This window comes from Castanea sativa, chromosome 9, assembly GCF_040712315.1.
Source record: "Castanea sativa cultivar Marrone di Chiusa Pesio chromosome 9, ASM4071231v1".
Lineage (NCBI taxonomy): Eukaryota > Viridiplantae > Streptophyta > Magnoliopsida > Fagales > Fagaceae > Castanea > Castanea sativa.
In genome coordinates this window covers 13,387,188-13,400,282 of record NC_134021.1, presented here as the reverse complement: position 1 = coordinate 13,400,282, position 13,095 = coordinate 13,387,188, and the positions used below count along the sequence as shown (strand labels likewise).

At 39.5% G+C, this 13,095-nt stretch overlaps 2 protein-coding genes across 2 annotated transcripts; both read left to right on the top strand.

Annotated features, from left to right (window-relative positions):
• Window positions 1–5,279: 5,279 nt before the first annotated feature.
• Window positions 5,280–5,726, top strand: LOC142608775 (uncharacterized). The gene has a single exon (XM_075780455.1). It carries the CDS (start codon window positions 5,280–5,282, stop codon window positions 5,724–5,726), a length of 447 nt encoding a protein of 148 aa, XP_075636570.1.
• A 3-nt stretch (window positions 5,727–5,729) lies between these two features.
• On the top strand, window positions 5,730–6,818 carry LOC142608774 (uncharacterized). Its single transcript, XM_075780454.1, has 2 exons — window positions 5,730–5,813; window positions 6,492–6,818. The coding sequence occupies exons 1-2, from the start codon at window positions 5,730–5,732 to the stop codon at window positions 6,816–6,818; spliced, it is 411 nt and encodes a 136-aa protein (XP_075636569.1).
• The last annotated feature ends 6,277 nt before the right edge of the window (window positions 6,819–13,095 follow it).

The following is a 13,095-nucleotide window of genomic DNA, read 5'->3' as shown; positions in this document are numbered from 1 at the left end:
TTGCTTACGTACAAAAAAGTTTTCCAAAAATAAAATTGATAAAATCATATATAGGAGTATAAGATTGACTATCTCACAAGAAATATTAAGTGGATTAATCATATCAATAATTGAAAAATAGATGTTAGTAAAAAATTTTAAAAAATTTAATTAGTAAATGTGCATCTTAAAAAGCCAAAAGAATATATATTAAGTAAAAAAATTTATATAACTGAAATTTATTTATATAAAATGTTTTAATTTAGTTATTGTCTTAGACCCCAAATATATCAAGTTGGCCTTAAGTACAGTCAAGAATCTTATAACTCAATGATATTACTAGATTTAATTAATACATAGAATTTAATTTTAAATCTCCTACTCCTATTTGTTGAGGGGGGGGGGGAGAAAGAAGAAGAAGAAGAAGATAAAAGCATAGTTGTGAATTTAGTTTGAACTTTGAAGTATTGTTAGAGCAAAATTCAAAGGAAATGAACGGCGTGCCCCAATAGGGAAAATGATGTTTTCTATTTACTCATCATTCATTACTTGATGGAATAGAATTTGGTATAACATGATACAAAGTATATCATTAAGAATTCCATCTATGGGGGTGATAGGTCCAGGATTACATATATATGCATATATTGGGCTAGAGGGGCCTAATCTGAGGACATTAAGTAGTCCGAGGACGGGTAAGTATTTTCTTAAGAATTAGTGTTGATAAGTAAAGAGGTAGAGTCTGATCATGATCATCCAAGAAGGTGTTTCGAGGAGGAATACTTCATCGGTTGAGTAAAGTTGAGGTTGGAAGGTGCGGTCTGCCACTCAGAAGCAATGTTTTAGGAGATTCTATAAGTAAGGATATACATCTTGAAAGCACAAGATAAAGAAAGGCTATGAAATATCTAAGGGAAAGTTGCTACCACCGCATTGAATGCTCTGCAGCTAACTCTCTGGCCGCATTAATGAGGAAGTGATGCCTAAGCAGCAGTGTTCAGCCCTTACAACTAATTTTAAAGGCTTTAGGAAGGTGCTGCTGGGACAAGTATCCAGACCAATAATCTGATCCATACGTAGAGGGTAGAGAGAGGAGGAATGATGGTATAAAAGGGAGAGGAGACCCTCAGGATGAAGGGGGGAATTGGAAAAGAATGAGAGAAAAACACTGTAGACTGAGGAACAATATTTGTAATCTGTCATTAAGTGAGATATATAGAGTTTACTGATCATTCCAGTAGCAAATTCCCCATTTGTAAAATACGAATGGGCTGTCAAAACACATCCAATTGTCATGAAATTTTACAGAGCTACTCCCCTGTATGTCTAATATATACCGTATAAATTTCAAAGTCAAAGAATAAAACCATAATTTATTAAAAATCGTACAAGGAAACGTGCTCAAATATGTTCTGACAGAAATTTTTGTGTCTTAGGATTCATAAAAACTACTCCTAACATCCTAATTCACAGTAAATGATTTAATCCAAATGCAGTGAGACCACTTCCATAACAACCATATGTGTCTTAGGATTCATAAAAACTACTCCTAACATCCTAATTCACAGTAAATGATTTAATACAGAATTTTCTTGTGGTGAACATCAAATCTGTCACAGTGACAGCTTCAGTGCATGTTGATACAAAATTCATCAACTAAATTCAAATGGTCTTCAATTCATTTGGGTATTTTTATACCAATACAATAAACATTAAAATGACTTATTAAGCATCCAATAGACCATAACACCATCAAACTTTCAACTTACAAAAACAGAATCACAAGTTTAGCCCCTAAAATCAGATTTGAGAACAAAGAAGGGAAAACAATTAAACTATCAAAATACTCTAAAATCAAATAAGTTTTTAATTACTTACCCACAAATTTGAAGCTGAAGCTTTAATTTTAGGCTCTTAATTCCTTCTTTAGAGTGAGATTTATTGTTTTGGTGAGAGAGGGAGAGAGAGAGGTCTTGCCATGTGAAAGCAAAGAGAGAAAGAAAAGAAAAAGCAAGAGAAATGAAGCAAGAAGCTTCTGGTACAGCAAAGGAAAAGATGAGGAATTGACTTTGAGGGCTTGTACGTGTATAGCATAGGAGAAAAATCAAAGACCACTTTTTCCCACTCTTTTCCACTTTTGGCATTTATACTTTTCACCCCATATAAACTTATATTTCAAGAAAGGCCCAATGACAATATAACTTTGCATATATGTGTGTGTGTGTATATATATATATATATATATATATATATATATATCCTTATCTTTATAAAATTTCTTTTTTACAACATTAAAAGAGCATATGTCTTCTATAATATCACAATAGCAAAGTTTTAATGCACTTAAAATAATTAAGGTAATAACAAACATATAAACTCATGAATTTAATTATGCAATTAGGTTGGGGTGTTACACTATGACTATGCGAGAAGGGGAGACCTTAAAAACACACTTGAACAGGTACTAGGAGATGTTCAATGATATTGATGGGGACTTTGACGATGTGGCCATAAGGACTTTCAAGGTCGGCCTACTTGCCGAGCATGGTCTGAGGATATCGTTAACAGGGAAACTGGTTAGTAATGTACGCTAGCTCATGGACCGCATTGACAAGTATAAGCGGGTTAAGGAGGACTAGCAGTTAGGCAAATGTGGTCTCTTAAGATTGGAGGGACTTCAGGGTGGATAAGTACAACAGTAATCGTCTGCAGCGAGATTTTTCTGGGCAGTTTGGGGCTGCTGCTGCACTACAAGCAGTTAATATGTTGTTTTGAGAACCAGTGCATCAAATCTTAGAAAAAATCAAGAATGAACCATTTTTTCAATGGTTAAATAAAATGGGAGGAGATCGTACAAGGCGCAACTAAAGCCTTCATTGTTAGTACCACCAAGAGCGAGGACATACTACCGAGGATTGTCGAACTCTATGGAGCCACTTGAAGCAGCTAGTCTGAAGTGGCAAGTTAAAGCAATTCCATTAACATCCCAATGGGTAGGGAGGCCATGCAAGGTCAGGATCTCAGAGAGATGCTTCTCCAAAACCACCTCTAAATACAATTAATGTTATTCTTGTTGCCTTGGGAAGAGTTGGTTCTCACCACTTTAGGGTACTATCTGTAGCCCAGCCACCTATGGGGACATCCTACCTTGAGCCTAAGAAGAGTAAGATAGAGGTTCGACCAGCGTTGAGTTTCTCTGATAAGGATAAGGCTGGTACCTTGTAGCCACATGATGATGCATTGGTGGTTATCCTCAAGATAGGGGGATATGATGTGAGGCGAATATTGATTGATTAAGGTAGTATGGTGGAGATTATGTACCCTGACTTGTATAAGGGGTTGGGGCTGAAACCTAGGGATTTGACTAGTTATGATTCACCTGTGGTCGGTTTTGATGGTAAGGTAGTTATACCAATGGGGCAAATCAAATTACCAGTGCAAACTAGGTCGGAGGTGGTGGAGGTCAACTTCATAGTGGTGAATGTGTATTCTCCCTGCATAGCCATAGTGGCAAGACCTTGGCTTCATGACATGGGGGCTGTTTCCTTCACCTTGCATTTGAAGGTGAAATATCCATTTGGTGACCAGGTTGAAGAGCTGATAGGGAGCCAGTCTATGGCTAGGCAGTGCTTAGTGGCCGAAATTAGACATCAAGATGAGGGAGAGTCCTCGGCATCAAATGAGCAAAGTTTGTAGCAATCAAAGAAGCCGGTGTTATCTAAGGATCCAATGGAGGAGGTAGAGTGTGAAGGGTTAGAAAAGGTTGTTATAAGTAATGATAAGGAGAAATACTTTCAGGTCGGAGCTCAATTGCCTCCTCAGGAGAAGGATGAGTTGACGATGCTTCTTAGGGAAAACATTGATGTGCTTACTTGGAATGCTTATGAGGCCCCGAGGGTGGATCTGAGCTTCATCTGTCATCATTTGAATGTCAGCTCAACTGTCATACCAAGGAAACAACTACCTCGGCGATCATCTAAAGAGCATTACAAGGTTGTCAAGGAGGAGGTGACTAAGCTCAAGCAAGCGGGGGCTATCAAGTAGGTATGTTATCCAGAATGGTTGGTTAATATAGTGGTAGTGAAAAAGAAAAATGTGAAATGGCGAGTATGTGTAAACTTCATAGATTTGAACAAAATTTGTCCCCATGACCCCTTTTTAATGCCTCGTATAGATCAATTGGTAGATGCCACTATTGGGCATCCTCAGATGAGTTTTCTAGATGCCTTCCAAGGATATCATTAGATATTTCCTGGCCTTGGACGATCAGGAGAAAACAGCCTTTGTCACTCCTACAGGAAATTATCATTACAAAGTGATGCCCTTTGGTTTAAAGAATGCAGGGGCTACCTATCAAAGGATGATGACCAGAATGTTTGAGCTACAACTAGGTAAAAATATTGAGATTTATGTAAATGACATGGTAGTGAAGAGTAAGATGGCGTCTGAGCATGTGGGAGACCTGGGGAATATTTTTGAGATACTAAGAAAACACAAATTGCGCCTCAATGCTTCCAAATGTTCCTTTGGCATGGGATCAGGTAAATTTCTAGGTTATATGGTCACTTATTATGGAATTGAGGTCAATCCTGATCAGATTAAGGCAATTAACAACTTATAGCCACCTTAGAATCCTAAAGAAGTTCAGAAATTAACGGGAATGACTGTTGCCTTGAATCGATTCATCTCTTGGTCCGTGGACAGATGCAGACCTTTTTTCCAGTTGTTGAATAAATGGAAGGGATTTGAATAGACTGAAGAATGTGCTTTGATCTTTCAGCAGCTTAAGGAATATCTTTCTTGGCCACCTGTTATGTCCAGACTTGAGGATGATGAGGTTTTGTTTACTTATATTGTTGTGGCTTCCCATGCCGTTAGTTTGGTGCTAGTACGGGTTGACAATGGTGTGCAGAGGCTAGTTTACTACGTGAGCTAGTCGTTGCATGAGGTAGAGATCCATTACCTACCATTGGAAAAGGTCATTTTAGCAGTGGTGCACGCTACGCATAAACTCCCCCACTACTTCCAATCTCATACAGTTGTTGTCTTAACCCAACTTTTGTTCAAATCATTACTACAGAGTGCTGATTACACTGGAAGGATTGCCAAATGGGGTACAATCTTAGGGGACTTTGATATTAAGTACATGTCTTGTACCTCTGTTAAGGGTTAAGTTCTTGCAGACCTGGTGGCCCAATTTGTTGAACCTTCTGTAGAAGAAGAAGACAAGCAAAACATGGTTGAAAAATCAGTTGACATGGTCTCCATGCAAGAGCTTACATCTTGAAAGGTGTATGTTGATGGTGCGACAAATCAAAGGATTAGGAGTGGGGCTAGTTATAGTTTCTTCCGAGATGATTGTTCTTGAAAAATCCTTAAGGTTAAGTTTCTCGGCCACAAATAATGAAGCTGAGTATGAGGCCCTATTGGCTGGGATAGCTATGGTCCAAAAGGTGGGAGGAAAAACAATGGAGATGTTATTAGACTCAAGATTGGTTGTTGGACAAGTGGAAGGACAATTGGAGGCCAGAGATCTAAGAATGCAAGAATACTTGAATCAGGTAAGATATTTACAGTCAAAGTTTGAGTCTTTCACCTTAGTGCAAGTCCTCAGAAGCAGGAATACCCATGCTGATTCCCTGGCCACCTTTGCAACATCCTCAGTGCAGAGCTTATCTCGGGTTATCCTTGTTAAAGACCTGTGCAAGCCTACTAAAATGAAAGGTGACACGGTCCGAGTTCATTAGATCATGGCGGGACCTAATTGGATGGACTCCATAGTGCTATTCCTTAAGGAAGATATCTTGCTTGAGGAGAAGTTTGAAGCGAACAAGGTATGTAGAAAAGCTTCTCGGTTCTGGCTATTCGAGGACCAAAAGCTGTACAAACGCTCTTTTTCTAGGTCATACCAGCTATGTATACACCCTAAAGTAACAGAGCTACTTTTAGAAGAATTACATGAAGGGATTTGTGGAAGCCATATGGGAGATAAATCCTTATCTCACAAGACACTCACCCAAGGGTACTAGTGGCCAAATATGTAAAGGGAAGCACAAGAGTATGTGAAGAAGTGCGACCAGTGTCAGAGATTTGCTCTAAACATTCATCAACCAAGGGGCATCCTTAATCCTCTATCCAGCCCTTGGCCTTTTGCCCAATGGGGCTTGGATATTGTAAGGCACTTCCTTAAGACAGCAGGGAATAAGAGATGGCTACTAGTCAGCACAGATTATTTCACCAAGTGAGTTGAAGCTGAGCCACTGTTAAATATCAGGGACTTGGATGCAAAAAGATTCATTTGGAAAAACATTGTCACCAGGTTTGGAATTCCTCACACCCTTATCTCAGACAATGGCCTTCAGTTTGATAGTAAGGCCTTCAGAAGATATTGCTGCGATCTGGGCATTACGAACAAATATTCCACCCTAGTTTATCCACAGGAAAATGGATAGGCCGAGGCTTTCAATAAAGTAATAGTGAATGGGTTTAAAAAAAGGTTGGATGATGCGAAGGAAAAATTGGTGGAAGAACTGTCATACGTCCTTTGGACATATCGGACTACCGCTCGTAGATCCATAGGGGAGACACCCTTTTCAATGACCTATGGGGCCAAGGCTGTAATTCCTCTCGAAATCGGTTTCCCAACACTGAGGACGAGCTCTTTCACTCTGAGCAACAATGATGAGTTGTTGGAAAGAGGCTTGGATTTGGTCGAAGAATGGAGGGAAAATGCCATGGTTCAATTGGCATATTATCAACACAAGCTCAAACAACATTATGACTCAAACGTGAAGTTATGGCCACTGGCGCCAGGGGATTTAGTATTAAGGAAGGTTTAGGGTACTGCAAAAAAACCAGCATGGGGAAAATTAGGGCCTAACTAGGAAGGGACATATTGCATCACCTTGGTGGCTGGAATAGGGGAATATTATCTTAAAAATTTAGATGAAAATGTTGTACCATGCCCCTGGAATGTAAATAACTTGCAAATGTATTATTATTAATAAAAGTATTTTTGTCATATGTTGTTTATTACATTATGCATTACATTTCTAATTTTTCTAAGTATCAAACAAAACCTTGGTCATGCTTGGCTCCTCAGACCACATACCTTGGGTAAATTGATATTTTAAATTGTTTCTCTAAGTATCAAATAGAACCTTAGTCATGCCTGACTCCTTGGACTACATACTTTAGGTAAATTGATATTTTTCATCATTTTTCTAAGTGTTAAATAAAACCTTAGTTATGTCTGATTCCTCGGATCATCTACTTTGGGTAAATTAATACTTCAGGTTATCTTATTTAAGTATCAAATAGAACCTTAGTTAGGCCTGACTCCTCGAACCATATACCTTGGGTAAATTGATATTTTTCATCATTTTCCTAAGTGTTAAACAAAATCTTAGTTATGTCTGGTTCCTCAGGCCATCTACTTTGGATAAATTAATACTTCAAGTTATCTTATTTAAGTATCAATCAAAACCTTGGTCATGCCTGACTTCTCGGACCACATACCTTGGTTAAATTGATATTTTTCATCATTTTTCTAAGTGTTAAACAGAACCTTAGTTATTTTTGGTTCCTCATACCATCTACTTTGGGTAAATTAATACTTCAGGTTATCTTATTTAAGTATCAAACAGAACCTTAGTCATGCCTAACTCCTCGAACCACATACCTTGGGTAAATTGATATTTTTCATCATTTTTCTAAGTGTTAAACAAAACCTTAGTTATGTCTGGTTCCTCGGACCATTTATTTTGGGTAAATTAATACTTTGGGTTATCTTATTTAAGTGTCAAACAGAACCTTGGTCATGTTTGGCTTCTCGGACCACATACCTTGGGTAAATTGATATTTTTCATTATTTTTCTAAATGTTAAACAGAACCTTAGTTATGTCTGGTTCCTCAGACAATCTACTTTGGGTAAATTAATACTTCAGGTTATCTTATCTAAGTATCAAATAGAACCTTGGTCATACCTAGCTCCTCGAATTACATATCTTGGATAAATTGATATTTTTCATCATTTTTCTAAGTGTTAAATAGAACCTTAGTTATGTATGGTTCCTTAGACCATCTACTCTGGGTAAATGAATACTTCAAGTTATTTTATCTAAGTATCAAACAGAACCTTGATTATGTCTGGCTCCTCGAACCACATATCTTGTATAAATTGATATTTTTCATTATTTTTCTAAGTGTTAAATAGAACCTTAGTTATGCTCAGCTCCTCGGATCACATACCTTGAAGATTCCCACAACAGTGACTTAAACAAATGGAAGTTCATGAGCATCACTTAAAGCATTTGTAAGTATATCAGACATATCTGTTATCTGGTCAATATATGATTATTTCCTCAAGGTCACTAAGCCTATTGGGAATGATGTGAATGAATGTTCTGTTGTGGTATATGGTTTTTGAACTTAAAGGTATGTTTTAATAATGTTGCGGACTTAATAGTTTTTAATCTGTTATGTCGTTAGTTAAGAAGGTATGGTAATTGTATCACCACTTATGCAGATAACTAAATGGGGTCATATCACATTGTCATGTTAGTTAAGTGTTAAATAAAATAGAAACCATGCAAGGAAAAATACAAATATCATAATCATGAAAGAAAAACTTGTAATTTTCATTGATTTAAGCCTTAGGAAAAGGCAATTTACTTACAAAGGATCAGATTAGATTAAAGTTATAAAAAAAAGGGAAGAAAGAAGGAGAAGACAAGGACAAATCAAGGCTTCATCTTTATTACAAGCTTGTCCTTGGAAGTCTTTAGAGGCTGATTAGGAGCTGTGGTGGAAGAAACAAGTCCTTTACCCTTCACGTCCTCTTTAGTGGGAACATGAAGGGTTGCCAAGACAATCTCCATGGGTTGGGAAGACTCTTTCTCCTTGGTAGGCTCCTTAGGGGCAATTGGGGGCTGAGCAGCATCATGGACCACCTCCTTAGTTGTATAAATTGTTTTCCTAATGGCCTCAGGCTACTCGGCTTCCTTGGATGGATAGCCAAAAGAAGGAAGGGCTTTGATTGGGTTGTCCTTACTAGCATCTGTTCCCTAGGAGGCAACATCAGCTTTGGGGACAGATGAGCTAGAAGCCCGGATGGCAGGAAGGTAGTAAACACTTTTTGCTCTCCAGAGGGCAGAAGAGACTTCAACCCCCACTTGGTTGAATGCCTCATTCCACACCTGGAGGCAGTAATGTCTACATACCTCCGAGACCTCCAACCTAAGGGTATCCTCGGTCTCAGCCACCCCTGCTTCATACCCCTCTTGCTTGGCCCGGTCCCTGGCCTTCTCAGCCTTTTCAACTTCTTCTTTGGCTTTCTCAGCTTTCTCCTTGGCTTTTTTAGACTCCCCCAGACTCTTGGTGAGGGTCTTTATTTGTTCTTTTGCCGTCGCGAAGTCATCCTCGATCTGGCGGAGGTGCTAGTGCTAGGCCTCCGCTTGCCTCTCTGCCCCCGCTAGAGCAGCCTCGACGCTCCTCTTCTCACTTTCAACCAAGTTTAGTTTGACAATGACTTCATGCAGCTTTTTCTCTACCGCCTCAAATGTCTTCACGGGGGCAGCATGCCTAGCCTCCTTATCCTTCATTGTTTTGTGCGTACTGATGACTATTTCCTCAGCTTTATCAGTAGCTTAGACGGCCTTTTCCCAGAAATAAAAAGAAATAGTGAAACATGCTCCGGTCAGAGAAGTTAGGTATAAGAAAATACATATACAAATAATTCTTGAAATGTAGCAAGTATAAAAAATAAAAATAATAAAAATCAAACAATACAAAACAAAAAGTAAAGAAGAGTTAGCTAGCAGTTTTACCAGGGCAAGCTCTGTCTTCAGTGTGAGAAAGACCTTATGCTTCCTCATTTGTCTCAACTTGGTCATGTCTCTAGGCAATAATAGAGCTTACTCCAGTGCATCGGCCACATAGGCAAATTTTCCCTTCTGAAAATCTCTGATGGAGGCATCAGTAGTTATGGCAACTCCATCTAGTATCATGGTTGAAGACCAAATCAGGGCAGACACTAAAACCTGAACATCAGCCCTCTTCTCCAAGGCTGTTTGGGTTGTTCGGGCTTGTTTGGCTCCCTTTTGGGGCTTGGCCTCTTTGGAAGGATGGCTCTTCCTTCCCTCCATCACCTCTTTACCCTTGGATTGATCTCTTTTTCTTTTGTGGTCAGCTAGATCAGGGCAATGGGTTTGGTTGGGTGAAAGAGTGGGAAGTTTGGGCCAAGTGGCCTTCTCCGACTCCTGACCTCCCACTTAGGACTCCATTAGATCTCGGAGGCTTTGTCTAGTTTTGCGTTGGATTGGCATCGCTTCCAAGATGGCAAGATCTCTTTATGGGTGGTTTGGTTGTGCTGGGGATGTGAGGCTGAGGTCACCGGCTAGACTTCCTGGAGAGGTTGTTAGGTTGAAAACCTTAAAATTGTCTTCAGAGTCCGAGACGTCAACTATTTCCTCCTCTTTTTTGATGATAGGTTGGGAGAAGGTAGCTTCACCGGTTGTGTATTAAAGTGGAGGGGGGCTACTTTGGGAATGCCTTCTGGGATAGGATTGGGGGTGAGAATGCCCTCTGGGATGGAATCGGGGATGAGAAAACCCAGAACAACAACACTTATCCGATGCAAGCGGGGGTCTTTGGCTTTTATAATGCACTTCGGCACCTGAAAGCTCTTGGATATAGGGATGTAGCTGAGGATTAGATGTGCCGCTCTGAGCTGACCGTCATTGTGGACGAACACTTCGGCCTTCAATATCTCATCTAAACTCAGCTGGTTGACAAGACTAAATTTTGGAATAGCAGCGTGTTTATCTGCAAAACCATCAAAAGAAAAAAAATCATTAACAAAAAATAGTGTGAATCAAAGGAAAACTTATGTTTAGACATAAATAAAAGAAAAAAGAAAAGGGGATGATTTTGAAATAATCAACCTAGACCTAGAGCCCCACCTGGTTTTCGCTCTCTTGTCGGGCAGGGGAGGCCATCGTGCCACTTCCTTGATACGATCAAGAAGTCCTTGTTCAGGCCTTTGTTGGAATCGGGGAAGCATTAGATGAGCCTAACCTCGGGAAACCTAGACTTTAGGTAGTACCCCTGCCCTTTTAGGTAATGGAGGTTATATATCTAGTTAACATCATGGGGGGTAAGACCTAAACCCATTCTCTCATTAAGGGCATCTACGCAACCTAAAATTCTAAACATAATTGGGGCACACTAGGTGAGAGCTAATCTATGAGCCCTAAGGTAATCCCTAGTGATAGTGCCCATAGGGATTCTCATCCCTCCTTCAATGAAGTCAATCATCAGGATTACTATTTCTCCCTCCTGCCTTTTCTCGTGCCATTCTCTTTCCTTACAATACTTAATGGAAACTCCTGGTGGGATCCTACATAAAGCTTTAAAGCTCTCTATTCCCTCCTCGGAGTCTACCAAACAGACAAAACTACCCATTCTTAAGAGAGGTTTGGAGGTAGGGATGTTAATATATATCTGACCCACGAATACCCAACCAGGCCCGGCCCGACCCTAATGGGTCGGATTTTACCCGGTCTGATAAATTATAGGGTTGGGTATGGGTTTTTAAAAAAAAACCCGAAGAGGGTCCAGGTCGGTCCGAGTTTTTGCAAAAATCCGGCCCGGACCCGGACCAATTTATATATAAGTTAAGAATACTAAAATACCCCTATATATATATAAGTTAAAATAAAATAAAAAACCCTAATCCCATACCCATTTCACACTCAACCGCCTCCCTATCTCTTTCACCTCTCCCACTCTTCACTCGGTCCCTACCTCTCAATCACCCCCAATATCCAATCTGTCACCGTCGGCCTGATTAGCTTGAAGCCCTTCACTGTCGGGCATCACTTGCACCTCCAGCCGCCTTGCTTCCTCCGTGTTTTTCCACCAGACCACCTTGTTTTCTATCTTTTTCTTTTCTTTTCTTTTTTCTAGGTTCATTTCGTCTTTTTTTTTTTTTTTTGGGTTCATTTCGTCTCTATTATGTGAGTTGTTTGTGTTAGAATTCTTGTTTGTGTTTGTGTTTGTGATTTTGAATGGAAAAATTATAAATTTGAGATTTTTGTGTTTGTGTTTGTTTCCTGATGGGTCTTTTTATTTTTCAATTTCATTATTTTATTTTCTCTGCCAATCAAAGAGTAAAAAAAAAAAAAAAAAATCAAGGCTTGAATCTAGGCGTGTTTGTGTTTATGGGTCTTTTTATTTTTCAATTTCTTTCTTTTATTTTCTTTGCCGATCAAAGAGTAAAAAAAAAAAAAAATCAAGGCTTGAATTTGGGCAACACTTGAATTTGAGCAAACACATCTCTCAAAAATAATGATTCTGGCCAAACATTTTTTTTTTAATTATTGGGCCACGGTAATACGGTTTAGGCTTTAGGCAAAAAAAAAAAAATTTGGGATTGGGCCACTGTTTAGGCCCAAGTCGCGGCATGGCTGGCGGGGCCTGCAAGTGCCGGGTCCAGGTTTTTGGGACAGACCCGCGGGTCGGGTCCGAGTATGAAAAAACCTGGCCCGAACTCGACCCGTTGCCATTCCTATTTGGAGGTACTAAAAAGATAAAGAGAAGGAAGAAGAGCCGAGGAGAAAAAGACTTAGAGAAACGAAAAGTAGATGAAAAAATAAGTGAAAAGATTTATGAAGACTTACACGAAAAAGAAAACTCTCCTTGGACTAGCTTTTGGTAATTGTGAGGGCACAAGTAGATTAGGTAAGTTTGCAGGTTCGTTATATGAGTGCTAAAGTGAGAGGAATGATTAATTTGGACAATATTTATATCAAAGGAAAGTTACAAGCGGAAAATTCCCACCCGGGTTCCAGCAAAATCCTCAGCCGTTGGATCCGCATCATGCTGTAGAAAGTGGGGAATATGGAGCCATAAAAATTTAATGAAGACACGTCTCGTGTGCCGAAGCGTTAAGAGCGTGCCTTGGGCAGTTAAAAAGGCACCTACACAGTTAGAGATGATGTATGGCGAGCACGAAGTAATTATAGTGACATCGAAATCCTCCTTTCTTCCTGAGGAGCCAGAAAGAAGAATCTCGAGGGGCTATTGTGGGGGTGATAGGTCCAGGAGTACATATA

Coding starts and splice junctions, on each gene's coding strand:
- LOC142608775 (XM_075780455.1), top strand. CDS start 5,280: ATGGTGCGACAAATCAAAGGATTAGGAGTGGGGCTAGTTATAGTTTCT.
- LOC142608774 (XM_075780454.1), top strand. CDS start 5,730: ATGGCGGGACCTAATTGGATGGACTCCATAGTGCTATTCCTTAAGGAA. Junction 5,814..6,491: donor AGAAGTTTGAAGCGAACAAG/GTATGTAGAAAA, acceptor GATGATGCGAAG/GAAAAATTGGTGGAAGAACT.